Source organism: Danio rerio, chromosome 23 (genome assembly GCF_049306965.1).
Source record: "Danio rerio strain Tuebingen ecotype United States chromosome 23, GRCz12tu, whole genome shotgun sequence".
Lineage (NCBI taxonomy): Eukaryota > Metazoa > Chordata > Actinopteri > Cypriniformes > Danionidae > Danio > Danio rerio.
In genome coordinates, this window is record NC_133198.1 from 31,699,529 (window position 1) to 31,726,105 (window position 26,577).

The following is a 26,577-nucleotide window of genomic DNA, read 5'->3' on the forward strand; positions in this document are numbered from 1 at the left end:
GTTTAGTTGAGTGTTTACATAAAGCCGTTTATTCAGCTGGTTCATTAACCTGGAGGACATTTGAGTTTTATGAGACAATTTTGTGACATGAGTTGATGTTTGTGATCTTCTAGAATGATGAACAGGTATGGAAGGTGTTGTGACAGGATTGTGAAGGCATCAGTGTGTTATCAGTGATACAGCTTTTTGTTTTGCTGCTGTTTTAGTGTATTGGCTTTCATCGCCCTGCTTCCATTAGCGTTTGGGCTAGAGCTGACAGGACTATTTGGGAGCTTCACATCCCCAAACTTCCCAAATGTCTATCCTAATAACCAGCGCGTGGTGTGGAATATCACAGCACCAGAAGGACACAGAGTACGCCTCTACTTTACTTATTTCAGCCTGGAGCCTTCTCATCGCTGCGAATATGACTACGTTCAGGTTAGATCCATGTTTTCATAGAGGGCTCATTATATATATATATATATATATATACACACACACACACACACACACACACACATACTCAGAATTATTAGCCCTCTGTTTATGAACACATTTCTAAACATAATAGTTTTAATAGCTCATTTCTAATAACTGATTTATTTTATTTTTGCCATGATGACAGTAAATAATATTTTACTAGATATTTTTCTAGACAATTCTATAAAGCTTAAATTTAAAAGCTTAACTAGCTTAATTAGGTTAAGTAGGCAGGATATGGAAATTAGGTAAGTTATTCTGTAATGATGGTACAGTTATTGCTAATATTTTAATAATAGTTTAATTATATCATATTAAATTCCAATTATACTATTTTTTATTGCAGTTTGTAATAGTTTGTATTTGTAAACAGTTTGTATTTTATTATTTGTTCAAATATTTAGACAATATTTTATATTTATATCATTTTAGTTTTTTCAATAAATTATTTGTGGTGGTTTACGTGTCATATTTAAGGATATTGCAGATATAATAAATTAGTTATTACAGATGTGGTTAAACCCCCTTTGTACTCAAACTATTTTAAGTTTATTACATCTTATAAATTGATGCAATAAAATGATTCATACTGATTTAGTGTATATTTTGTTTTAAATCAGGGATTAATCGTACTCCCATTATACTCACATAATTGATTTGAATATTAAATTGATAAGTTTGTAAATGTTTATTACATTTATTTAAATAATATTGATTTTTTATTTAAATGCATATTTAAGTAATATTTTGTATTTATTTAATTTAGTATTTTATTTTCTATATTTAATTTTATAAAAATATTTTCATTTATTTCTTCTTATTTTGTTTTGTATTTTTAACAAACTTAAATTAAAAAGTAGTTTGTAATTTCAGTTTAAAACTGTTCAAAATGTCTCCAAATATGCTTGAATAATCCAATAGTATCTGGATGCAGCCTTTATGATGCAAGCTGAGATTGCATCACTCAATGATGCAATGTCAGACACAATGCACTTCAATAGAGCGAGTGACGTCACTGTGAGGGGTAGGGTTAGGTGTGGGGTTAGGTGAGCCCATTAAAAAGCATTGGATGCGGCCCAGATTGCAATGCACCAGGTCTGCATCCAGACCCCTCTCCATTAATCTGGTTAAACAAGATTTAGCCTAATCAGAATTGTTTTGTCCATTTCAGATTAAAATGATTTCAGATTTTTTTTTTGTATAGAAATCCAAAATCAACAAGTGCTGAGGGGTGGGTTAAGGTGTTGGTGCTGTTTGGGTAAGGAATTGATCAGAATAAGCAGCAAAAGTAAGTCCAAGGCACTCAAAAAATGGGAAAACAAATTAAAACGCCTTTATTGACATAGCTATACCTTAAAACTGAGCCTTCACCTTTCTGCAAACACTTGTCTTCATCAGGGTAACCAATGAGGTAACCAAGAGGTTACTTTGATGAAGGAAAGCGTTTGCCGAAATGTGTAAGAGCAGTTTTAAGCAATCGCAATGTCAATAAAATCGTTTTAATATTTTCATCTACATTTTTCGAGTGCCTTGGACTTACTTTTGCTGATTTCTGATTTTTTTTTTTCAAAATCAACATGAAATGGTTATAATGTAAAAACACTTAACTTAGTCTAATTTAAATCTTAATTAAAGCTTCATTTTAACTCATTATCATTAAAGACTAAAATATATATAATTTACGAAAAATACATAATTATTGCATAGTAAAAAAAGTGTCAAAACATACAATCAAAGCACGTGCAGTCTACACCCACACATCTTGCTAGTAAATCGTGACCTGCCATTGACCCAGTGATATCAGCATACTGATGCTGAACATTTAATTAAGCCCCTCTATCATGAGATGAAATGCATAGTTCCTAATGATACTCTTGTGCATGGTAACTACGCTTGCTGTGTTATAATAGGATAAAATAATTACTACTTGCTCAAACTTTCCAGGTGTTCTCAGAAGGAAATGAGACCGTTCGCTTCTGTGGTGATACAGAGAAAAATTACGGCGATGCGCCCAAAAACACTGTCATCTATTCTGCCACCAGCAGCATGTCGGTAGTCTTCAGATCAGATTACTCCAATGAGGACCGATTCACAGGCTTCCAGGCGTTTTTCTCCGCTGAAGGTGATGGAAACAATGGATTCATAGCATGACTGACCCTGTCTTTCTGTCTCACTAAATGATCCTCTCTCTTGTGGTGATCCCTTTTGCTGTAAAACGGTTAAATTGGTAGTTAGCAGAAAAAAATGTGCATTCTATAGATGGGGAAAAAAGTTAGACTGCTTGGAAATTCCATGTTTTTCATGATTTACAATTTTTATATACAGCTGAAGTCAGAACTATTAGCCCCTGTTTATTTTCCCCCCAATTTCTGTTTAACGGAGAGAATTTTTATAAAACACATTTCTTAAACATAATAGTTTTAATTACTCATTTCTAATAACTGATTTATTTTATCTTTGCCGTGATGACAGTAAATAATATTTGACTAGATAATTTTCTAGACACTTCTATTCAGTTTAAAGTGACATTTAAAGGCTTAACTAGATTAATTAGGTTAACTATGCAAGATATGGAAATTAGGCAAGATATTGTATAATGATGGTTTGTTCTGTAGACTATCAAAAAATATAGCTTGAAGGGGCTAATAATTTTGACCTTAAAATATATATATATATAAAAAAATTAAAACTTCTTTTATTCTAGCCAAAATAAAATAAACAAGACTTTCTTCAAAAGAAAAAAATATATTCAGACATACTGTAAAAATTTCCTTGCTCTGTTAAGCATCATTTGGGAAATATTTCCCAATTTGGGGGCTAATAATTCTCACTTCAACTGTATGTGAAATTAAAACATCTTTTTTGGCAAACTGCTTGTGACATTTCTTTTAAATGTTGTAATTTAGAGACTAAAATGACAATTTAAAAACATAATAACAAATATTAGACAGCATAATTTAGTTTTTCTAATTAGATGAATCCAAAAAGCAGTATTTGGTGCAATACCTCAGAATTTTAGTCACTACAAATGAAATCATTTGTTGTTGTTTTGTTTTTTGACTAAGTGACATTTTCAGAAAAAAAATACAATATTTGTTAACAGAAAGTTGTAAAAAACTGTTATCAGACCTAAGTGTTAATTGTTTGAAATTGAGATTTATACATTATTGGAAAGTTGGATTAATAATCTATATATATTAATAATCTATAATATTTATCTATAGTTTGTTAATTTAAGAATCTGGAATCTGTGTTAAAAAAAGACTTGTGAAAATCACCTGTAAAGTTGTTCAAATTAAGTTCTTAGTGAACCTTGTCAAATATGGTTTTACCAATACTAATAATTGGTTGGGCATCACGGTGGGTCAGTGGGAAGCACGATCGCCTCACAGCAAGAAGATCACTGGTTCGAGCCTCGGCTGGGTCAGTTGGCATTTCTGTATGGAGTTTTCATGTTCTCCCCGTGACTGTGTGAGTTTCCTCTGGGCGCTCTGGTTCCCCCCACAGTCCAAAGATATGTGGTATAGGGTGAATTGGGTAAACCAAATTGTCCGTAGTATATGAGTGTAAATTGGTGTGTGTGGATGTTTCCCAGTAATGGGTTGCAGCTGGAAGGGCATCTGCTGCGGCAAACAGCACCCAGATTAATAAAGGGACTAAGCTAAAAAAAATTAATGAATGAAAATCGGGCCTCTTTTATTAACCTATCCAAGCACACGCACACTGGATATTGAAGATGGAGAGAGTTAGAGTGTGGTTTCATTTCTAAAAATTGAACCTGCAACCTTTCGATTACAAGTCCAAATCCCCGACCAATTGACAACAGCTGCCCCTAAATGCAAATCAGTAATCATCAATATTAAGTTGTGATATATTTACAGTTGGGCAGCATGGTGGCTCAGTGCACTGTCGCTTCACATGCAGCAAGAAAGTCGCTGGTTCGAGTCCCAGCTGGCCAAGTTGGCATTTCTGCGTGGAGTTTGCCTGTTCACCCCGTGCTGGCATGGATTTCCTCCGGGTACTTCGGTTACCCCCTCAGTCCAAAGACATGCTATAGAGCATTTCATAGTGGTCATGTCACCGGCTAATAAACATTTCCTGCTTGCTTTAAAACTATTTCATAAATGTAACAAGAGGCAGTTCAATCATAACTTCATGTTAAAACAGCTATCATAACATTTTCAACATGTGACTCTTTTTGGATTCTTGGAAGCTATAGAAATTAAAAATGTTAAACAGGAAACATGTTGGGTCCATTGTTTTTGTTTACATCGCTAAAAAGGGTCTGTAGGTGAATTGAAAAGAAAAGAAATATTTTATTATATATTTTTTCCATAAGGGGTGGGCGAAAGTAACTATGCATTAAAAATTGGTTAAAGCATATCTAATTTTGTATTCCTAATATGAAATATCAAATCTTTTATTTACTACTTTTATCTTGTTTTCATCATATTTCCAGTGATGATACAAGTTATTGGCTGTATATTTATATACACACAAATAAATTGTGCTCTCAGTGGATGCCCAGATCTATATAAGAGAAAAGTGTTGCTAACAGCCTCTTTTTGCTCTTTCCAGACATTGATGAGTGCCTAAGCAGTGTTGATGGGGAGCCTGTGTGTGACCATAATTGCCACAATTATGTGGGGGGTTTTTACTGCACGTGCAGATTGGGATACCAACTCCATGCTGATAAAAGACATTGCCCTGGTAAGGCTGATACTGGAACAGCTCTAACCGCAGGCCTGTAGTATTGCTGCTTATTGATTATGACTTGTATGGGACAGTATATAAAATGTTGTGTCCATTCATTTTCATAAAAGCTAGTTATAACAAATGCACCATAAATGCCAAGTAACGGGTTAAAAGAACTGTCATCTATTCAGGTAAAGCATATTTTGTGTGATTAAACCACAAATCAATATTTAAAAAAATTTAGCCAAATTTAATTTGATTAGTTTTTTTTTTGTCAAATAACTTATTTAAATATTTCAGCCGATTCGAATGTTTCAGCCGATTCGAATTATTAGTGGTTATCAGCTGATAGATATGGGCCAGTAGGGACCTTCTGCGCCTACTGATAGGCTCAGAGGGTTGTTATCATTCATCCACATGATTAATCAGCAGTAGATCACATAAGGCTGCAGTCGGAAGTTAATGAGAGTTATTTATATTGTTTATCAAATTTCCCATTATTTGTATTTTATTAACGTCTACCCCAACCCTAAACCCAACCGTCACAGTAATGTTAAAACAGGTCTGGATCTGGAGTCTTCTCTATTAGTATAGCTGATAAACCACGAGAAATATTTATATTTTTTATTCAATTTCCTTAACGTCTAGCCCATCACAACCCTAAACCCAACTGTCACATTAATGTAAAAACAGATCTGGAGTCTTATTTATTAGTATAGCTGATTACCCTGTGGATGGATGATAACAGCCTTTTGAGCCTACCAATAGGCGCAGAAGCCCCCTACTGGCCCATATCTATTAGTTGATAACCACTGATAACGCCCATTCGATCAAGCAATAACATTCGAAGTGAACGAATATTTTAATATTATGCTTTAGGATATATGTAACTAAAGAACTATCTCTTTTACCCTTGGTGAGGTATAATTGGACAAAACATTGAACTTTAAAACGTTAAAGGATTTAGGCTTTTAAAGAAACAGTTTTAGGTTTTTAAAGAAACAGTGGTGTCCAATCCTGCATTTTGAGTGCAACCGTCTTGCATATTTGAGCTTTTTTTTTTTTTTAATTAAACACATCTAAACCAGCGAATCAAGGTCTACTAGAAACATCTAAGCAGGTGTGTGGCAAATTGCAGCTGAACTCAGCTTTGAAAAAATATTATTGTAATTATATCAAATATTATAGTGTTTTTAAAGTACTATAGCACTTTAAGCACTTTAATTAATACCCTTCAACTGCCCCACCAAGAAAAAAGTTTTGGATTGCGTTTCTCAGTTCCTAATGTCGCTGGTAAACACAATCAATGCATTTTTTTTCAACATATCCCATTATTTCTAAAATATCAACCTCTACCAAATAGTTGATATGTCCATTTACGGTAAATTACCATATACTATGTTAATCTGAAAAAAGTATGATGTAAGACCAATTTATTAAAAAAAAAAAAAAAAGATTTATGAAAACTAAATCATCTTTTTTTTTATGTGTGTGTGCCATAAAATATTTCAGATTCCCATTTAACATGTTTTCTTGTTGTTGTTTTTTGCAGTAAAACCAAAATCAAGTGATGTAGTGCAACAGGATTACGTTTATTTGATTTATTTATTTTTTTGAATACCAACAATGCTGTGTAGTTTAAAACAGTCATTCTTTAAAACAGTCAAAATATGGTCAACTGTTTGGTAGAGCAGGCAGTTAAAGAGATACAACAACTATAGGGACATAATAAAATTATGCAATACTGTAGTTTTCTACATCTATATGGAATATACAATACAAAACATGACTGTAAAAACTATTAAAAACTACAGTAGATTATAGTTAATACAACAGTTGGCTATAATATTCATGAACAAAGAATTATAAATATAATATATAGTATAATGCACAAAATAGTGTTCCAAAAACACTATATTATTTACTATAAATAAGTATTTTGTTCATGCAAGCTCTGCGGGAAAGATTTGCACACCCCTAATTTAAAACATACAATAGGGTATATGCAGAGCTAGTGTTTTTTCCCATACTGATAAACCTTCAGTGAGCAGTTAATGTGACTTTCTTCCATTTTATACGGTTCCTTTTACAGTATCAATGTTGTAATGTAATTAAAAAACAATCGGTTAAATAGACTTTGGCATTCATATAGTTGTTTAAGCTTTAAATGACACGAAAAGCCGTTTACTCGCATACACCCGTCAGAATTGGCAGGCTAGCGCAGAATCTCCTTTGAATAAACTGGGGTAAGAAAAATGTTCATATTTTTTTTAAGACATGGCAGGGAAAAATGTAATTTAATGCAGTGCTTCTTGTACAATCTAAGACCACCTTTAAATCAGATATAACTCAGCCAGTGGAGATTGCTGATTTTTAAAGAAAACTGACCTTAATATATATATAAGCTTATTATTAGCATCATCACTGACTATCCAGTAATAAGCACAAATAAAAAAATACAGAATGTCTCTTTGTCTGTAACTCAAGATCTGCATTTATTCAGAAGTAGAAGCAGCAGCATGTCTAGCTGGATGAGTCTTTAAAAGAAGTCCCAATATGCTGTCATAAAGCTGACATCACAGACCTACTAAATCAGCGGTCACTGCAGCCACAGTTCACCACACACTATCTATCAGGCCTGTCAACAGCTCTTGATTGAGCTAGCATAGCCTATAATCGAGAAGGAAATAGAGTCACCAAATAGTAGAGGGGGATTGTTATATCATTGATAGAGTAGCTGCGACTTACTGGCTTGCCTTTTTTCGATTTAAGTAAGGGTTGTGTAGGGTCGAATTGGCATATTTACATTTTCGACTCCCTTCAGGTTGTGAAAACTTTTGGGAGAAGTCGATTAGCAAAAAACTTGTCTCATTGAAAGTGCTAATGTTAGCTAGACAGCGCTAACTGGATTTAGCCTGAAGTGGGTTTCAGCGACAGATGGATAATACAGTGGGCAGCGTCTGGCTAGTATGCCCGTGTAAAGCAGTTGATCTCTGTCAGTCCAAGCGAGTTCAGGTTAATTACCGTTGGTTCCTGAGGGAGCAGCATTATAGGGATCGTTTGAAAATTGATACCTGTTTCGAGCTGTACTACTGTGCTAATGGTGGGTAATTAATCACAATTACCATCCTAGACATGCCTCTTAATTGTTTTTCTTTGCTAATGGGCAAGATAAAGACATCACATCATATCTCGCAGAAGGGAAGATAGAAACAATGACTTGTGTCTGAAATCATCCAGTCACATGAATCATTAGACCTTTGCCCTCCTGAGCTGAGATTCCCCGTTTATAGCAATTATTTGTAGCAGCTGCACTTGGTGAGGTTCATTTATTAAATTAATAGTTTGGCCAAAAATAACAATTCTGTCAGCATCTGCTCGCCCTTTATATGTTCCAATACATTTATGACGTTCTGACTTTGGTGCACCACAAAAATAACATATCTAAATGTGATTTTGAAGACATTTAAAGGGGTAGTTCACTTTAAAATGGAATATTTTCTTTAGATTTACTAACCCCCAGGTTATCTAACATTAGTTGGAGATTAGATTTATTTTTTATATATTATATTACTGTAATTGAAATATATAGCTGAAACTGTGAAATTAAAAAAGGGGGGGTTTACACTCCCAAGTTTTCTACATTATTACTTTACATTTAGGGCTTACCTATGACAGCTCTTAGCTCGCGTTTCTCTAAACTCTGTTTTTTTCTCTCAATTTCCTTTTATCTGCAAAGATCAGTTCAAAATTAGCAGTATCCCAATCAGTTAAGATATGGACTCAATTTAGGAAACACACTGGTTTACATAAAGGTCTTTTATACTTTCTCCAATATTTAAAAACCATCCATGTTTTGCACCATACAATATGGATGCGGCTTTCAGAATATGGTTTGATAAGAGCATTAAAACCATTGATGACTTGTACGAGAATAACCTTTCTAAAAGATTTGACCTACCTAATACACATTTATTTCGTTTTTTTTTTTTAAGTCAAGCACTGTGTAAAAACTACTTCCTCATTTTCCAAATCATCATCCTCCTGAATCTCAACTGGATGACTTGTTAAAGCTTGAACCACACTCAAAACATTGCATTTTTGTCCTTTCTGTTATAATCTGATTCACAATATTAATTCAGGCTCTGTAAGTCAAGCTAGAGGTGCTTGGGAAGAGAACTATGGTTTTGAGTTATCTGATGAACACTGGGAGCATATCCTTGAGCTCACACACCTCTTCTGTATGTGCAAGACAAGGCTTATACAATGTAAGATTTTTCATATGTTTTACTACACTAATGCTACACTAATATATATATATATATATATATATATATATATATATATATATATATATATATATATATATATATATATATTCCTCTGTCGGTGATGCATGCAGGCGTTCACCAGTGCATCTCATCGACATATTGTGGGAATGCCCAAAATTATTTGATTATTGGACAAAAAATCTGTTATTTTACTTTTTACTTTTTTTTTCGGCAGCTGGATGCCGAAAAAAGTAAAACAAAGGGCATTAAATTACAGACATTTACCATGAAATAACAGAGAGTTAACTACAGAAATTTACTTACATTTAAATTTCCTGTGAATTTCTGTAATTGACTGTTATTTTTTTAAATGTCTGTAATTTAAAAAAAAAAAAAATGTCAGCTGTCAAAAATAAATAAATAAATAAATAAATAACAGATTTTTTTTTTTTTTACAATGTGCGTTTAACATAGATCTAGATACAAATCCATTTCTGGCTATTTTTGGGTGGGAAGTAGATGCTAACCTTCCAGTAATGGTCCAAAAGGCTTTAGCTTTTACTACTTTATTAGCAAGACATCCCATCCTGTTAAAGTGGAAACACGTCTCTCCACCCTAATTTGATTGCTAAGTTGGAAAAAATTCGACTATCACTTACTGGTTCTTTAAAGACCTTTGTCAAGGTGTGGCTTATCTTTTTAGATTATCTGCTGCCTAACGCTCTTGATTTGTAAGCTGAGCAATAATATAGAAAAACAAATTTATTATTAAATTTTATTTTATTTTTTTATTTATCATTCTTATTTTTACGTTTTAAACATTAATTATGTTTATTTAGTTTTTTCAATGAGTTGTAGACTGTTGAGGGACGGAAGTGTTTACTTGGGTTAGTGTTAACAACAACATGGAAGGATAATTATAAAATGAATGTTGTAATTGATATTACATGTAGAAAACCTGATTAAAAAAATTGAAATGGAAAAAAAGATGCTTTCAAAATTCATATTGGATACAAAATTACATCCTATATGAAGCTTGTGTGTTAACTGGCCAAATGCATATCCAAATAAACGATGTCGATGAATGTATTTTTTATATTTGTATTTGTGAATTCCTTTTTATCTCTGTTATTACAAATAAACTGAAGCAAGCACTGCAAAATATGTATGTCTTGTTTTTCTATTCACAATATAAATTAGTGCTGGGCCTGAATTTGCGAAAATGTTTATTTATGTTTATATATATAAAATATGTGTGTGATACAAATTATATGTAATATGAAATATCTATCTTTGCTTTACATAGTTTTGTTTTTATGTATCTGTGTTTCTTAACAAATTCACACACAAATATATTATGTCAAAGCAAACTTTAATTTTGATGCAGTTAATGTTGATAAATCTTAGCCCAGCACTAAAACAATTGAATTTGCTTGATTCTACACTGCTGACAGAACAATTATTACTACTATTATTATTGTAAATGTTTTTAATTCAATTCAATTCACCTTTATTTGTATAGCGTTTTTACAATGTAGATTGTGTCAAAGCAGCTTCACATAAAAGATCTTAGGAAATTGGAAGTGTAGTTCAGTTTAGCTCAGTTCAGTGTGGTTTAATAATCACTACTGAGATTCCAAACACTTAAGAGCAAATCCATCGATGCGTAGCTCTACTGATCCCAAACCATGCAAGCTAGTGGCGACAGTGGCGAGGAAAAAAAAAATTCACCAATTGGTGTAAGTGAAGAAAAAAAAACCTAGAGAGAAACCAGACTCAGTTGGGCACGACCATTTTAATTTCTCCGCTAGCCAAACGTCTTGTGCAGAGCTGTAGTCTCAGCGGCGGTTTTTAATCATAAAAAGAGACTTAATATCAGTGTAGATTTGTTTTGATGAGAGTTGCTAATAGTGTACAACATAAACAATAATCTGTGGCTGCTAGCAATTTTACAAGAAGGCATTCATTAAACTTTTTTAACATCCCTCATTCATGCTAATTAATGATACAGTTACTATCTGAAAAACAATACTGGATCTGATTACCATTTTATCTGCAAAAAAACACCTAAATGTTATGCATGTAACCTTTGTAGCTCTTCATAAAGTAATGTCAAGAAGCCCTTTCTCTGGGCATTTTTTAGTTGGTAAGATTTATTTAGGACTCAAATCAATGTCGCAATTTCCTGCTATCCTCAGTATTAAATGGGGCATAAATGTTAGTGTTTGTGTAATGTATATGTGTAAGCTTTTGACTTTCTTCCCCCACTGTAGTTGAGTGTAGTGGGCAGGTGTTTCAGCGGAGGTCAGGAGAACTGAGCAGTCCAGAGTACCCTGGTGTTTACCCCAAGATGAGTCGCTGTGATTACACTATCAGTCTAATGGAAGGCTTCCAAGTGACCCTGGACTTCCAGGACCTGTTTGATGTGGAGACTCATCCTGAAATCCAGTGCCCTTATGACATCCTCAAGGTTGGTTATTTCACAATCAGCAGCACTGACAGCTCTCCTGCTAGAATGGCAGTACAAGCCTGTAACAAAAGCTGTAATAGCTTGTGTTTACACATGTAAGCCACATTAATGGGGTATTTTGTGAACTTTGTACATCAACATCATAAGATAAAGATTGAGAAGTTTGGGCAGCCTTATGATGACAATTACAAGTTATAATTCAGATGCTAACTTGGTTATTTGTATATTTAAGGTGATTTTAAATTTAATTTCTTTTCAAATGATCCTATCATAACAAACTATGAGCCAAGGAAAAGTTTATTTATTTAGCTATATTATTTATTTATTCATTTTTTTTTAAATATTGTTTACTGTAAATTTCTTGAACTTTCTTGAAATTGAAAAGTTTTCTTCTAATTTTGGGTCATGAACACATGCCTGAACTTTGGTAATGTTTGAATTTGTTGTGAAATGTATGTTTGCATGTCCTGTTGTGATTAGGATCGGTCTGATTTGTTAAAGGTCCTAAAAAAAATACATAAAATACCTAATTTACACCTGTCAATCACTAAACACCCGAGGGTATGTAAAATGAAGTAGGAATTATTAGCCCCCCCTGAATTATTAGCCCCTCTGTTTAATTTTTCCCAATTTCTGTTTAACAGAGAGATTTAGAAACACATTTCTAAACATAATAGTTTTAATAACTCATTTCTAATAACTGATTTATTTTATCTTTGCCATGATGACAGTAAATAATATTTAATTATATATTTTTCAAGACACTTCTATACAGTTTAAGGTGACATTTAAAGGCTTAACTAGGTTAATTAGTTTAACTAGGCTGCTTAGGGTAATTAGGCAAATTATAGTATAACAATGGTTTGTTCTGTAGACTATCGAAAAAATATATAGCTTAAAGGGGCTAATAATTTTGACCTTAAAATGTTTTTTTTTTTTTTTTAACTGCTTTTATTTTAGCCGAAATAAAACAAATAAGACTTTCTGCAGAATAAAAAAAGTATTATCAGACATACTGTGAACATTTCTGTGCTCTAAAAGAAGAAACAAAATCAAAGAGGGGCTAATAATTCTGACTTCAACTTGTATATGCCAGTTGAAAAAATTGTAATATCGAGGGAAAGTCCATTCACTTCAATCATTTGTTTTAAAAAGTGAAACTTGTGTTTTTTATTAGTTCACTACACACAATCTAGAAATTAGAAATATTTCAAGCCTTCATTTCTTTCGATTTTAAAGATTATGGATTAAAGATGAAAGCAACGTTTGTATTTCATTTGGAAATCAAGATCCCAGAGTCTGGAGGAAGAGCAGAGAAACATAAAATTCAAGCTGCTTAAAGTCCAGTGTGAAGTTTTCAAAGTCAGTGATGGTTTGGAGAGCCATGTCATATGCTGGTGTGGGTCCATTTTCTTTTATCAACGCAGCTCTATACCAGGACGTTTAAGAGCACTTCTTGCATTCTGCTGCCAACAAGCTTTTTGGAGATGATGGTTTTATTTTCCAGCAGGACTTGGAACCTCCACAAAGTGCCAATACTAGTACCTGATTTAAGGACCATGGTATGCCAGTTCTTAATTGGCCAGGAAACTGACTAAAAAAACCTGACTTAAGTTAAATGAAGGAAATGCAGATGAGCCGAAGGCCAATATCAAAGCAACTTGGGCTACCATAACAGCTCAACTGTGTCAAAGGCTGATCCCCTCCATGCCTTGCTGCCTTGATGCTGTAATTTGTGCAAAAGGAGGCCCTTTTATTAATTTGTATATTATCCTGCAAAAAATACAAGTCAGGAAAAAAATAGAACAGATAGCATAGATATAACATAAAATCAATAAAGAAACCAAGAAACATTTTCTAGACAAGAAAATTCAGCTGAGTTTCTCCACTAAACAAACTAAATCATCTGCCAGTGCAGTAAACAAAATAATCCTAAATAATTTTTACTGGCAGATGATTTTTTATTGGCAACGCAGTGGCGCAGTAGGTAGTGCTGTCGCCTCACAGCAAGAGGGTCGCTGAGGAAGAAAACTATTTAGACTTAGAAAGTTTTACTCCATTGAAAAAGCCTATTTTCTCATCAGTTGCAACTGGAAGGGAATGCGCTGCATAAAACAAATGCTGGAAAAGTATGTGGTTCATTCCGTTGTGGAGACCCCTGATAAATAAGGGACTGAGCCTAAGGAAAATGAATGAATAAACAACATACTTATTATACAGAATCAGTCATATGAGACCATATTAAATCCTCGGCTCAGTTGGCGTTTCTGTGTGGAGTTTGCATGTTCTCCCTGCGTTCGCGTGGGTTTCCTCTGGGTGCTCCGGTTTCCCCCACAGTCCAAAGAGATGCGGTACAGGTGAATTGGGTAGGCTAAAAAAAATTGTCCGTAGTGTATGAGTGTGTGTGTGTGTGAGATTGAGTTTGTGGATGTTTCCCAGAGATGGGTTGCGGCTGGAAGGGCATCGGCTGGATAAAAAATGTGCTGGATAAGTTGGTGGTTCATTCTGCTGTGGCGACCCCAGATTGATAAAGGGACCAAGCCGACAAGAAAATGAATGAATGTATGAATGATTTTGTATTTTATTTAAATTTTATTGTCTTGTTTTAAGATGAAACTTGATTTTGGCTTTGAATTTAATACAAAAAAAGTATTTTATTATTTTAGAAATTTTAGATATTACGATTAGAAAAAAGACAACATGAGGAAGAAAACTATTTAGACTTAGAAACTTTTCCTACATTGAAAAAGTCTATTTTTTTATGAGTTGCAACTGGAAGGGTATGCGCTGCATAACACACATGCTGGAAAAGTATGTGGTTCATTCCACTGTGGCGACCCCTGATAAATAAGGGACTAAGCCTAAGGAAAATGAATGAATAAACAACATACTTATTCTGACCTCTATTTGTTTGAATACAGAATAAGTCACATAAGACCATATTAAATTCAATCATATTTAAAAGATTAAAAATGTATTGCTGACGGGTGGATAAAACCCAGTGATTTGAAGCATATAGTCTAACTATGAAGATTAGTAATAAAATATTTCAAACAACAATTATTATTCTGGGGCTGCACTGTGATGGTTAAATAGAGTAATTTAATGTGTCATCAAATTCATTTTTTTACTTCACCATCAGAAAAAAATAAAGCCAAAATCCAACAGGACACATTCTAATGCATGAGAATAGCATTTTGTGTCTCAAAGCACTTTTCATCTTTGCTTCTTATAGAATCCCCAAGAATAATTAAATATTGTGAATGCTACACTACATACCAAAGACTCGCTTTGATCCTCAAGGAAGATTGTTTACAGCAAGTACTGTTTGAAGAGACACATAACTTGCCTTCAAGTGTCCTCGACGAATGTTAAGAAAGATTGATTTCAGAGTGGTTTACACAGAGATGATTGGCTCTCCATGAAAATAAGCATCATAAGTGTTTAAGAGTGTTTACCTTTTAGCTCTGATTTTTACACTCTGCAAGCTCGTTTGATTTTAACGACTGAATCCGATGGCCTTTTTATGGCGTTAAACAGCTCGTTATGGCTAAGCAAATTTGTAGTCTTTCAGTTTAGCCTTTTTTCTCGCCTTTACTGCCTCTAAAAACAGATATGGTCTCCTCGGCACTGGTGTTCAGCGTCAAACTACTCCACTAATCACTGACCTGAAGGCTGCTGAATACATAATGTATGCTCTCTCATGCCCTCCACAACCACATATTATTTCTCCTCACCCTCCCACCTCCCAAGAGGCTTGTTTATCTGTTGGCGTTTGTGTGCGCTGACAATTCAAACTGTTTTGTGTTTAAGATCACTGCAGGTGGGAGGGAGTATGGCCCGTTTTGTGGCAAGACCCCACCAAGAAAAATAGAGACTGGAACTCACAAAGTGCACGTGACCTTTCGTTCTGACCGCTCTGGGAAAAACAAAGGCTGGAAGATCAAGTACACCAGCACAGGTACATTTAAGTGGCAATAGGTATACTGAATAGCAGTTCATTTTGTGATAATGAGCAGCTAATGGTGTGTATATATAATCTTACAGTCCTATGTGTGCTCATAAAATTGAACATGAAAAGAGTGGACATGAAGTATTGATCTTATTATTTAAGAATTTATTTATTGAATTATTTTGTCATCTTAGCTGCATAGAGTGATTCCAGAAAGAAAGAAATGCCTGTAATCTTTTGTCCATATACTTTAATCTTACAATATCGTATGTAAAATGTTTATCTTGGTTATTTATATCTTTTATATGTGAATTATATATTAAACTATGTATTGAATATGGCCACAGTCCGCACCCTGCAGCCCAAGACCGGTTACTCACTGAGGGCGTACTCACACTATGCTATCTGAACCATGCCCAGGCCCGTTTCCCAGATCGTTTGAGAAGTGTGAGTGCTCTGAATCGGGCTCAGGCACGGTTCACCTGGCCCTGTTGGAAGACGTGTGCCAGAGCGCGGTTCACTTGAGCTTTGGCGTGGTACGCTTGTGTGTGAGTGCAAAGAGCACCAGAGCCTGAAACTGAAAGCGAGACGTGACTTTTCTGGGACTGTTTGATATGGATTGATTAATAATTCTTACTGTTCAATGAACGCAAACTGTCGTAGTTTATTAAAGACGCAAACCCTTCACTGCACGACAGCTGCACCTTCAGCAAACCTCCTAATTCCTGCAGCATGAGGACTTTAAGATTGTTTATGAGTGTCAAAAGTGTCTGATCTGTTCGGCGAAATATTTAACTATGTGTCACCGCATATCAAACGACTGAAACAATATTACAAAAGAAATCTCCACTGTGCTAAGCGAGAGCACTTACTGAACAGCAAATCATCATCGATAACGTAAGCGTGCCCAGGCCCGAATGTAATGTGAGTGCGGGCCGTTGGGGGAGACGGGAGGGGAGACAAGCATGCTTTGGGCTAGTTCAAGGCAACTGTACATAGTGTGAGTACGGCCTAAAGCTAAACAGGGCTGAGCCTGGTCAGTACCTGGATGAGAGAACACATGGGAAAACTTGGTTGCTTTTGGAAGTGGTGTTAGTGAGGCCAGCTCAACCAGTCTGTCCTAATGCCCCGGTAAAGTGAAGGAGACACTGTACTGTCAATGAGCACCGTCTTTTGGATTTCTTGACTCTCTGTGGTCATTAAAAATCCCATGGCACTTGTAAAGACTAGGGTGTAAACCTGATGTCGAAAATCCCTCAATCGCCTCTTACCGATCATGGCCATCCAATCATTCCCATCCACCGAATTAGCTTCATCACTGTCTCTTCACTCCATCATCATTAGCTGGTGTGTGGTGAGCGCACTGGCGCTGTTGTCCTGTGGCTACTGTCACATCATCCAAATGGATGCTGCACATTGGTGGTGGTATGGAGAGACCCTCCTCATGATTAATACACGATAAATGCACTATACACATTACATTACATATATAAATTTTATGTAAACTAGTGACTTTCCAAGTTGAAAATAAATGTGGTTATGACTTTTAATGAAAAGTTTCCCTTTAATAAAAAATGCTGTTTTCAGACAAAATACTAATGTTTTAACTTCAGAACAGTTTTTGTTTTTTTGTAATAACCCTGAATTTCATTTGCAGCAAGTAAAAACATTTGTGCGGTGGCCGAGAGAGCTTAACGCACTGCAATTTAAAAAGGCACATGCAATTACACAAAACACCAGCAAATAAAGAATCGATCTTAATCAATTTGACATCACACGTTGCAAATTCTCACAACACAAACAACTGAAAAAACGCACAGCAATTGGTCACAACACAATCAACTGAAGAAATGCACTGCTAATCGGTGACAACACTTGAGAATATGCACGAAACACAACAGAAATGTTTCAGGAGGACCCAAAAACATGACGGAAACTGCTGCGATATGGATTTTTAAAAATTTATTTTAATATCAGGATATTAAAATAAACGAAAAACAGCTCACCTTTCAAAGACCACCAATCACTTCACTGAGCAACAGTCATGCCATAATAATGCATTCATATCCCAGCCGGTTCCGTCTTGGTTTTGGGTCCCCTAGAAACATTTTCGTTGGGTCATGTGCATATTTGCAAGTGTTGTGATCAATTTGCTGCGCGTTTCTTCAGTTGTTTGTGTTGTGACCAATTTGCAACACGTGTGCTGTCAAATTGATGAAGATCGTTTCTTTTATTGCTGATGTTTTGTGTAATTGCATGTTTTCTTCAACTGCAGCGCATTAAGCTCTTTCGGCCACCATACATTTGTCATTCTAGTTGTCTTTTTTCAGAAAAAAGGTTCAAATGTGGCTAACTTTATAAAATAAAACAAATATCAACATTTTGCTGATACAGTTGTGAATACAGACACACGCATGTATGCATGCACACGTGAAACATAATTATTTTACATAATGTCAGAAAAATTATTCGTCCGAATTTTTTTTTTTACGATTTCCTTTGTACAAAAACATACAATTTTAAAAAGGGGTGTCCCCAAACCCCTCCCCTAAATCAACTGTCATTGGCGGATAAAAAAAATCACACTAAAATATATATATGAATAATTCATACATATTGGCTGCTAAATCAAAAAGTTCTAAATTGCTATGAGACTTCAAATATCTATAAATACCAATCTATTAATATTGCAAATATCACAGCTTTCCTCCCTTCAGTTGTAAGCTGTGTTGCCCACTTGATTTCTTTTAATATCATTTTTACACCACATTTAGCACAGTAAAAACACACATTAAACCCTGAATACAGGGCTTCTACAGTACTCGCCATATTATTCCTGTTCTATATATTATATATATAGAATATATTTCTCCATATTATTTTTAGTTGTGAGCTTCAGGGAGCCACTATCAATATACACTGACCTTTCTTAAGAGTCTATCATTATCAATGTAAAAAAAAACTACAAATATTTGATTTATTTATGATTGCTCATTATTAATGCTGATGAGAGTAGTTTGTTGATCTTGAACAGTGATGCTGTTTGCCACTGTTACACTGTAACAATGAATGCAGCAATACAATTTCCAATTCAAATGTAGATTTTATTTGTATGTGCAAACTTGCTGTCAGTTTTGTGCAAAAATATAGTAATTATGAATGTTGTGCAAGCTACCAAAAAAAGAACAACAGATGTTTTGATATAATACAGTGATGGCCAAAATTATTTTAACACCTGGCAGATTTGAAAAATTAGAGACATTTTTGACCTTCAAAACATGATTTCATTTATTAATGTTAATAAATGTAACATGCAGATAGTTGCTCTGAGCACAGAATACTGTATGTTTCAGAAGATGTTCTTAACCCACAATTAACTTAAATATTTGGTATATCCATCCCTCTATAGTCTTAAATGTATTTCCTAATAACTTCAACACTAATGTCCTCCATGTCTTCTGCAATTGAAGGCTTTCTTTTGAATTCCGTGAAGGAACACGATGAAAGTGAAATGGATTTTTTTTTGTTATAAAAAATGGCCTAAATCTCTTTATGATGGCTCTATTATATGGTTTATAGAGCTTAACGAGGACTTTCTAGATATTTTATTAGTTTTATGTTTTATGTTAAATTAGCCAGGTGTTCTAATAATGTTGGCCACCACTGTAGCTCTCTGGAGAGATGTTTTGGACATGATGCATTAAGATTCAGATGAGCATTAAAAAATTATGTCCTGTTTTCTAAAATGTGTGTTTTATCCTTAGTGTCCACTGTTCTTCTCTTTCATAGCCCAGCCATGTCCGAATCCCGTGGCTCCTCAACAGGGTCGTATCGAGCCTCAGCAGCCTCAGTACATCATGACGGACACCTTCAATGTCACATGTGATCTGGGCTATGAAATAATTCTAGTAACCATTTTTTTTTATTCCCCTTTAACTTTTTATGAGATTGAAGAAAAGGGCTTGCTATGCCATTTATAGACTTAAAAGTGAGTTTTGCATCTTCAGGGGGAAGAAGCTTTGCCCTTTTATCAAGCTACATGCCTGAGGGGGGGATTTTGGAATGGACCAATGCCCAACTGCGTCAGTAAGTTGCCCATGAATCCCAGATAAGCATGAAGTGTGAATAATTGTCAATGGAGGTTTACTATAACAAAGAGGAGGTACTTTTTTTAAACCAGAAATGAAGTCAGTCAAAGTTTACTGAGAACTTTGAGATCATTTTGAGTTGAAATAGTGAAGGTGCTTACAACATGACATATATTTTTACTTGGTCCCATTTTATAATGCAATTTTAATTACTATGTATTAATTTCTACATTTAAAATTAGATACAGTAACACTTACTGTGAATAAGCATACAGAAGCACTTATTGTGAATTAACATGTTTGTACTTATATGAAAAACATCTGTGTTAACACTTCGTTAACACACACGGTAAAACATTCTGGGTTTTATACAATTGATTTGTGTTAGGGCAACAAGAAGGAATTAAGTTATATGGAGCTAGATTTGTTTCTTTAGTACTAACAAATTTAAGTGCATTAAACACAAAACAAGTTGTCCCTCCAAAAACCTCACGAATTGTGTTGTTTCAGCTTATTTTAAATAGGTAGTTTAAACAAAGAGCAAACATAATGTTTGTAGTGCACTCACAATGTACCAATACATCTTAATATGTCTGTAAACTTAGCTAAATTCAACTTAAGTTTTTTTGTTTTGTTTACACAAGTGTATTAAAATAACTTGTATACACTGTAAAACAAACAAAAACGTTTTTTACAAGTAAAAGTTTGTATTTTTTACAGTAACTATTCTTTTGTTTTATTTTACAGTAAAATGTTTGTTATTTTATAGATATTTTCTTTTTTTTTAAGTTCCAATATTAAATTTACAAGAAATCGCCAGTATTTTGGTATTACATACATTTAATGCTTTTATTTGACATTTTTATGTTTTTTCCACCAAACTTATTCTTTACAGATTATGTCTGTAAATATACGGGGTTGTGGGGGGATATAGGGGATTGAATCACATTAAGTCTGAATATTTTTATTACCATTAAAGGTATTTCATCATGTGAGGGTTAAATTGAAGTTAGTAATGTCAATAAATAGTATTTTTGCAGTTTTCTGTAGTTTAACAGAATAGCCCTGCTGCCAGTCTTTTGACTCTTTTTAACAGATATTTTTTGCATGTAGGATATGGTAGTACAAAGCTTGTTTATGAATTCAAATATGAGGAACAACCCTAATAATTTCAACATAGTGGGATATGTTTTCAAATCAGATGTCTTATGTTTAAAATGACTTTTTTTAAAAGAATCTGCAGTTTATTGTGGGGAAAAAACAATAGAAAAGGGAATGGATAACAAGAATCCACTGAATGATTATAACAAATAAAATTTGCCACTATTACCACTAAAATTCAATTTCTGTGCACTGAAAAAAAGATTCAAAGATTATTCATTGGATTTACTTAATTTATTAAGGTGAGTGGTTGTAAACAATTTATATGGGCTGAATTTAAACAAACAAATTAATTTGAACATCACTAAATTTAAATTGTTTAAATTCAGCTGATATAAATTGTTCGCAACAATTTTGCAGAAATATTATTTCAGTGTATATACAGTTGAAGTCAGAATTATTAGCACTCCTTTGAATTTTTTTCTTTTTTAAATATTTCCCCAAGGATGTTTAACAGAGCAAGAAAATTTTCCCAGTATGTCTGATAATATTTTTTTTTTTCAGGAGAACATCTTATTTGTGTTATTTCGACTAGAATAAAATGCAGTTTTTATTCTTTTTTAAAAACATTTTAGGGACAAAATTATAAGCCCCTTTAAACTATATATATTTTTAATAGTCTACAGAACAAACCATCGTTATACAATAACTTGCCTAATTACTAAATCCTGCCTAGTTAACTTAATTAACATAGTTAAGTGTTGAAAGTATTTTGAAAAATATCTAGTAAAATATTATTTACTGTCATTATGACAAAGATAAAATAAGTCAGTTATTAGAAATGAGGTATTAAAACTACCATGTTTAGAAATCTGTTGAAAAGTCTTCTCTCCTGTAAACAGAAATTGGGGGGAAAAATAAACAGTGGGGCTAATAATTCAGTGGGGCTAATTATTCTGACTTTAACTGTATTTAAAAATGCAATTGTTAAAAGCTGTACTTTAGAAATAGTACTTAAGCCCATTACCAAATTATATGATCTGAATGTTTTACTTCTCTAGTAAATATATGTTATTGTTAGCTCATGTAAACATAATAGTTTCAAGGAATATCAAGGAATTATTATTCCCATGAAGATGTATGGTTAGGGTTAGAATTAGGGTTATGGTTAAGATTATAGTTTATAGTAAGGTTTCATTAGTTAATGTGTTTATTAACATGAACCAACAATAAACAATACTTAAAGTACAGCTTTTATTTTAGTTCAAATGTACTATATTACGATCCAAATTTATTCTTGTTAACTTTAGTTAATGCACTATGAGCTAAGATGAACTAACAATAATTCTCTCACTAACATTAGCAACTTTATTTTCATTATCTAACATTAACAAAGATGAATAAATACTGTAATGACTTTACTGTTCATTGTTTATTCATAAATAAATTCATAAAGTAAATGCATTGTCTAACAATAACTAATACAACTTTATTGTAAAGTGTTACTATGTTTTTTTTAATATTTTGAAATGTGAAGAAAGAACAAACATAAGAAACACAAGTGAATTTGAACAGGTTACATTCATGAAAGGCATAATCAACATACTATTATTTTATTTTTATGGATATGTCTAGGGTTTTTCGTCATTATTACTCACTACCGTGTCTATAAACTGTGTCAATGATCAGATGTCCCTTTTCTTTGCAGTTGTTGATTGTGGAGAGCCTCCAGAAGTGTGTAATGCAACTGTGAAATACACCACAACCATATATAAATCTGTGATCAAGTATACCTGCAATGAGTTCTACTCAATGGATGTTGGAGCAAGTGGTAAAGGACGATTGGATATCAAAACACCATATTGATCGTCACTGGAGGTTTAAAGCAATGTGAAAGAGCCTTAATTGTATTCTCTCTAATATTAGGAGTCTATACCTGCGCACATGACGGCTACTGGAGAGATGCCCTCGGTGGAAAAATACAACAGATATGTTTACCCAGTGAGTAGCGCATATCATTTATCAGACACTTTAATGTTTTAATACTGAATTACTTTATATTTTACACACTGCTAGGAAAGGTTTGGACAGATTTAACTGAATGAGTTTTTTTTGTGATCTTGAAAAACACTTTGAACAAAAAGAGGTTATAATTATATTTGTATACAAAACTTAAGTTTGAAATTCTTTACTTAAAGTGCTGTATGTTAAACTGTTTGTTGATATCTACACAATATGTATCTGGCTTAGGTAAGTAAAGGATTCCCAAGAAATGGTCCAATATGCTCATTTATAACCACAAGAATTTTCCCCAGAATGAAAGCTCAGTTTTGACCACATTTGGAACAGTCGTGAATATTAATGAGCTCTGCTCTGATGCTTTGCAGCTCGTGTCAGTGCCTGCTTCCTATGTCTCTCTCTCACACACACATATAGACTGGACTTTATGCAAAACACATCTAATTATATACATCTTGCAAATAGGTCTCTTTCAGCCTTAGAACTGTTTACTCCACTTCACCGCCCCTCCCATCCCCCCCCAATACCCTATTATTTATCATCGTATTTTACAGTTCTTTCCTGCTATCATCCCATAAAGGTATTTTCCCATTTTTCTCCCGAATTTTCAGTTTTTCTCTGAAGGGTGGCAATAAACATTAAAGAGCCGATCCTCCCTAAACGCAACCCATACCCCCGAACCACAAGGGGCCACCTCTTACTCTTAAATGTGTCTGTTCTGTGCTTTCGTTTTATTTAGGCATGTAAACACTTTGAGATAAATATAAAAACGGCGGGATTTCCTCTCGTTTATTACAGGTGCCTTTATCACTCCTCTGCAATCCTTAAAACAGTCATATAGTCATTAACAGTCATAAAACTGCCAGCTGACTTGCTTCATAATGATAACTAGACACTGTTTCCCAAGCAGATTCTATACACATGATTTAAATCAGAGCGTATTCCTTATTATGGTGAGCGTATCCCTTATTTTCACATCCCAATGTTGACTGGTATGCTTGTATGTATCTCTTGTTCTGCCTCAGAACTGTTAACTCCACCTCACCCTACTCACCCACTTAGGAGTTTACATGTGTCTGTTGCCTCATTAAAAACCACACCAAAGTCATTTCAGTATAGACACGTTAAACTAACAAAAGATAAACTTCAACAGACAAATTTATAATCTGTATATCCTGCATTTTGCATTCAGATGAGTTACAGTATGAACACTTTGTGGTCATCACTCAGTGGCTGTCTGCTTCACAAACCTGCTCCTTTTTAGTCTCCCTGCCTATCTCAAAGTCCCACATACATGCTATGTTTAATACAAGCTTAGATAAACAAAAAATAAGGGGAAAAATAGCATTGTTGAAATCTCACTAGAGAATGTTGTGGCTAATCAAATGCAGCCTGGGACATGTACATGGTTTAGAAAGAACAAATAGTGTAAAAGAATTCATACTGTGTATGACTCCCATCCCATCTCGCATGCCTCTATACTGAATGTAACCCAAAACCATGATTTTTCCTTTACCAAACTTGACTGATTTCTGTGAGAATCTTGGGTCCATGCGGGTTACAATAGGTCTTCTGCAGTATTTGTGATGATTGTGATGCAGTTCAGCAGGTGATTTATCAGAAAAATCTACTTTTCTGACACTTTTCCAAATGATCAACTAGAAGTCAAGCTATTATTTATTGCTCTTACAACTGGGATCAACAACAAGACTTTTTTTTAACAGGTAGTGTATATTAATGAACCCATGTGTGTCATCAGTTTGTGTTTTGTTTTGATTAGCCTGGCATTTTACACTTGCTCATGAAACAATGGTGTTTGAGGCTTACAGTATATCATTTCCATGTAATGAACTCTTATTATTCAGCTATGCTCATGTAGATCCAGATTTACATTCTATATTTAAACTCTAAATCAACTGGAGGTCATTAAGTCAAAAAAGATTGAGAAAAACTGTTTGTGTTCTTTATTCAAAAATGTGAAAACAATAATATAGAAATGAGCAAGTGTGTCCAAACATTACAAATTTTTTGATGAATGATTAAACTGAAGTTTGCTCAAAAACATTTGTGTTGACACTAATCTGGTGCCATCTCTGACAGTTTGTGGGCAGCCTGAGCTAAAGCTGTCCAAGGTGATCGGTGGGGAGAACGCAGAGAAGAACGAGATTCCCTGGCAGGTCATGATACGGATGGGCACCAAGTTCATAGGTGGTGCCTCTCTGCTGTCGGACGGCTGGGTTCTCACCGCTGCTCATGTCGTGAAATCCTTCGAGGACTCTGCCAATCTGCAGCTGAGGATGGGCACAGTCAAACATCACGACAACGAGGCGGTAGTTGGCATTCCACAGAAAATCTTCATTCACCCTCAGTACCATCACGATAATGTCAACTTCAACCATGACATAGCACTGATTAAACTGGAGTACAAGGTACCTGTCAGTAAAGCCGTCATGCCTGTGTGTTTGCCCGGGAGGGAAGAGCGGTTTGTTTTGAAGGCTAATGATGTGGGGAAGGTGTCTGGATGGGGAGTGTCAAATATAAACACACCTGCATTATTTTCTGGGAATCTGAAGTATGTACATTTACCTGTCTCCAACTTTAACGACTGTAAAACCAAATATGACTCTACAGTAACTAGTAAAGGGAAACTAGTGGTGACGGAGAATATGATTTGTGCTGGGTTTTCCCAGGGGGGGAAAGATTCCTGCCAGGGGGACAGTGGAGGGCCCTTTGCGTTTTTTGACAAACAGAGTAAAAGCTGGTTTATAGGCGGTATCGTGTCATGGGGGCATGGCTGCGCTCAGGCTGGGTATTATGGGGTTTATACCAAAGTGAGCAACTACCTTTCATGGATTGAAGAAGTCATGTCAAAAAACAGTTGAAATAGTTCAGAAAATTTGAATGATTGTTCGGTATTAAAGTTAATGTCTATGACAAGCATATAATATCCCAAGTTTGTACAGCACTTTTGTTGGCACTTGCTGTTTTAAATGTGCTCAATAAATTAAGCTGAATCAGAGGTATATGGGTCAAAAGCAAAAAGCGATTTTCAGCAATGAAACAATAAAAAAAATGTTTATATTTGTTGTTTATTTTGCTGCTTATATTTGAATGTGTTCTGTTTAATTTAATTTTTTTTGCTGATGAATAAATAACGACTATCATAAATATTTTAAATAGTATATATATATATATATATATATATATATATATATATATATATATATATATATATATGTATATATATATATATATATATATATATATGTATATATATATATATATATATATGTATATATATATATATATGATATATATGTATATATAATCATATATATATACTATTTAAAATATTTATGATAGTCGTTATATATATATAGGTCACTACATTTACCCATTTGGGCAACCCAGTGGCGTGGTAGGTAGTGCTGTCGCCTCACATCAAGAAGGTCGCTGGTTCGAGTCTCGGCTGAGTTAGTTGGTGTTTCTGTGTGGAGTTTGCATGTTCTCCCTGCGTTT

The 26,577-nt window shown here is 34.2% G+C and overlaps 1 protein-coding gene across 1 annotated transcript; it reads left to right on the plus strand.

Moving 5' to 3' along the window:
* Window positions 1–26,139, plus strand: masp2 (MBL associated serine protease 2). Its single transcript, NM_001122858.1, is given in 11 exon segments — window positions 1–125; window positions 207–420; window positions 2,407–2,584; window positions 5,041–5,172; window positions 11,702–11,898; window positions 15,712–15,859; window positions 19,640–19,758; window positions 19,858–19,936; window positions 22,748–22,870; window positions 22,966–23,040; window positions 25,159–26,139. Coding segments are annotated over 11 exon segments (2,055 nt in total). The 5' UTR covers window positions 1–117; the 3' UTR covers window positions 25,941–26,139.
* The last annotated feature ends 438 nt before the right edge of the window (window positions 26,140–26,577 follow it).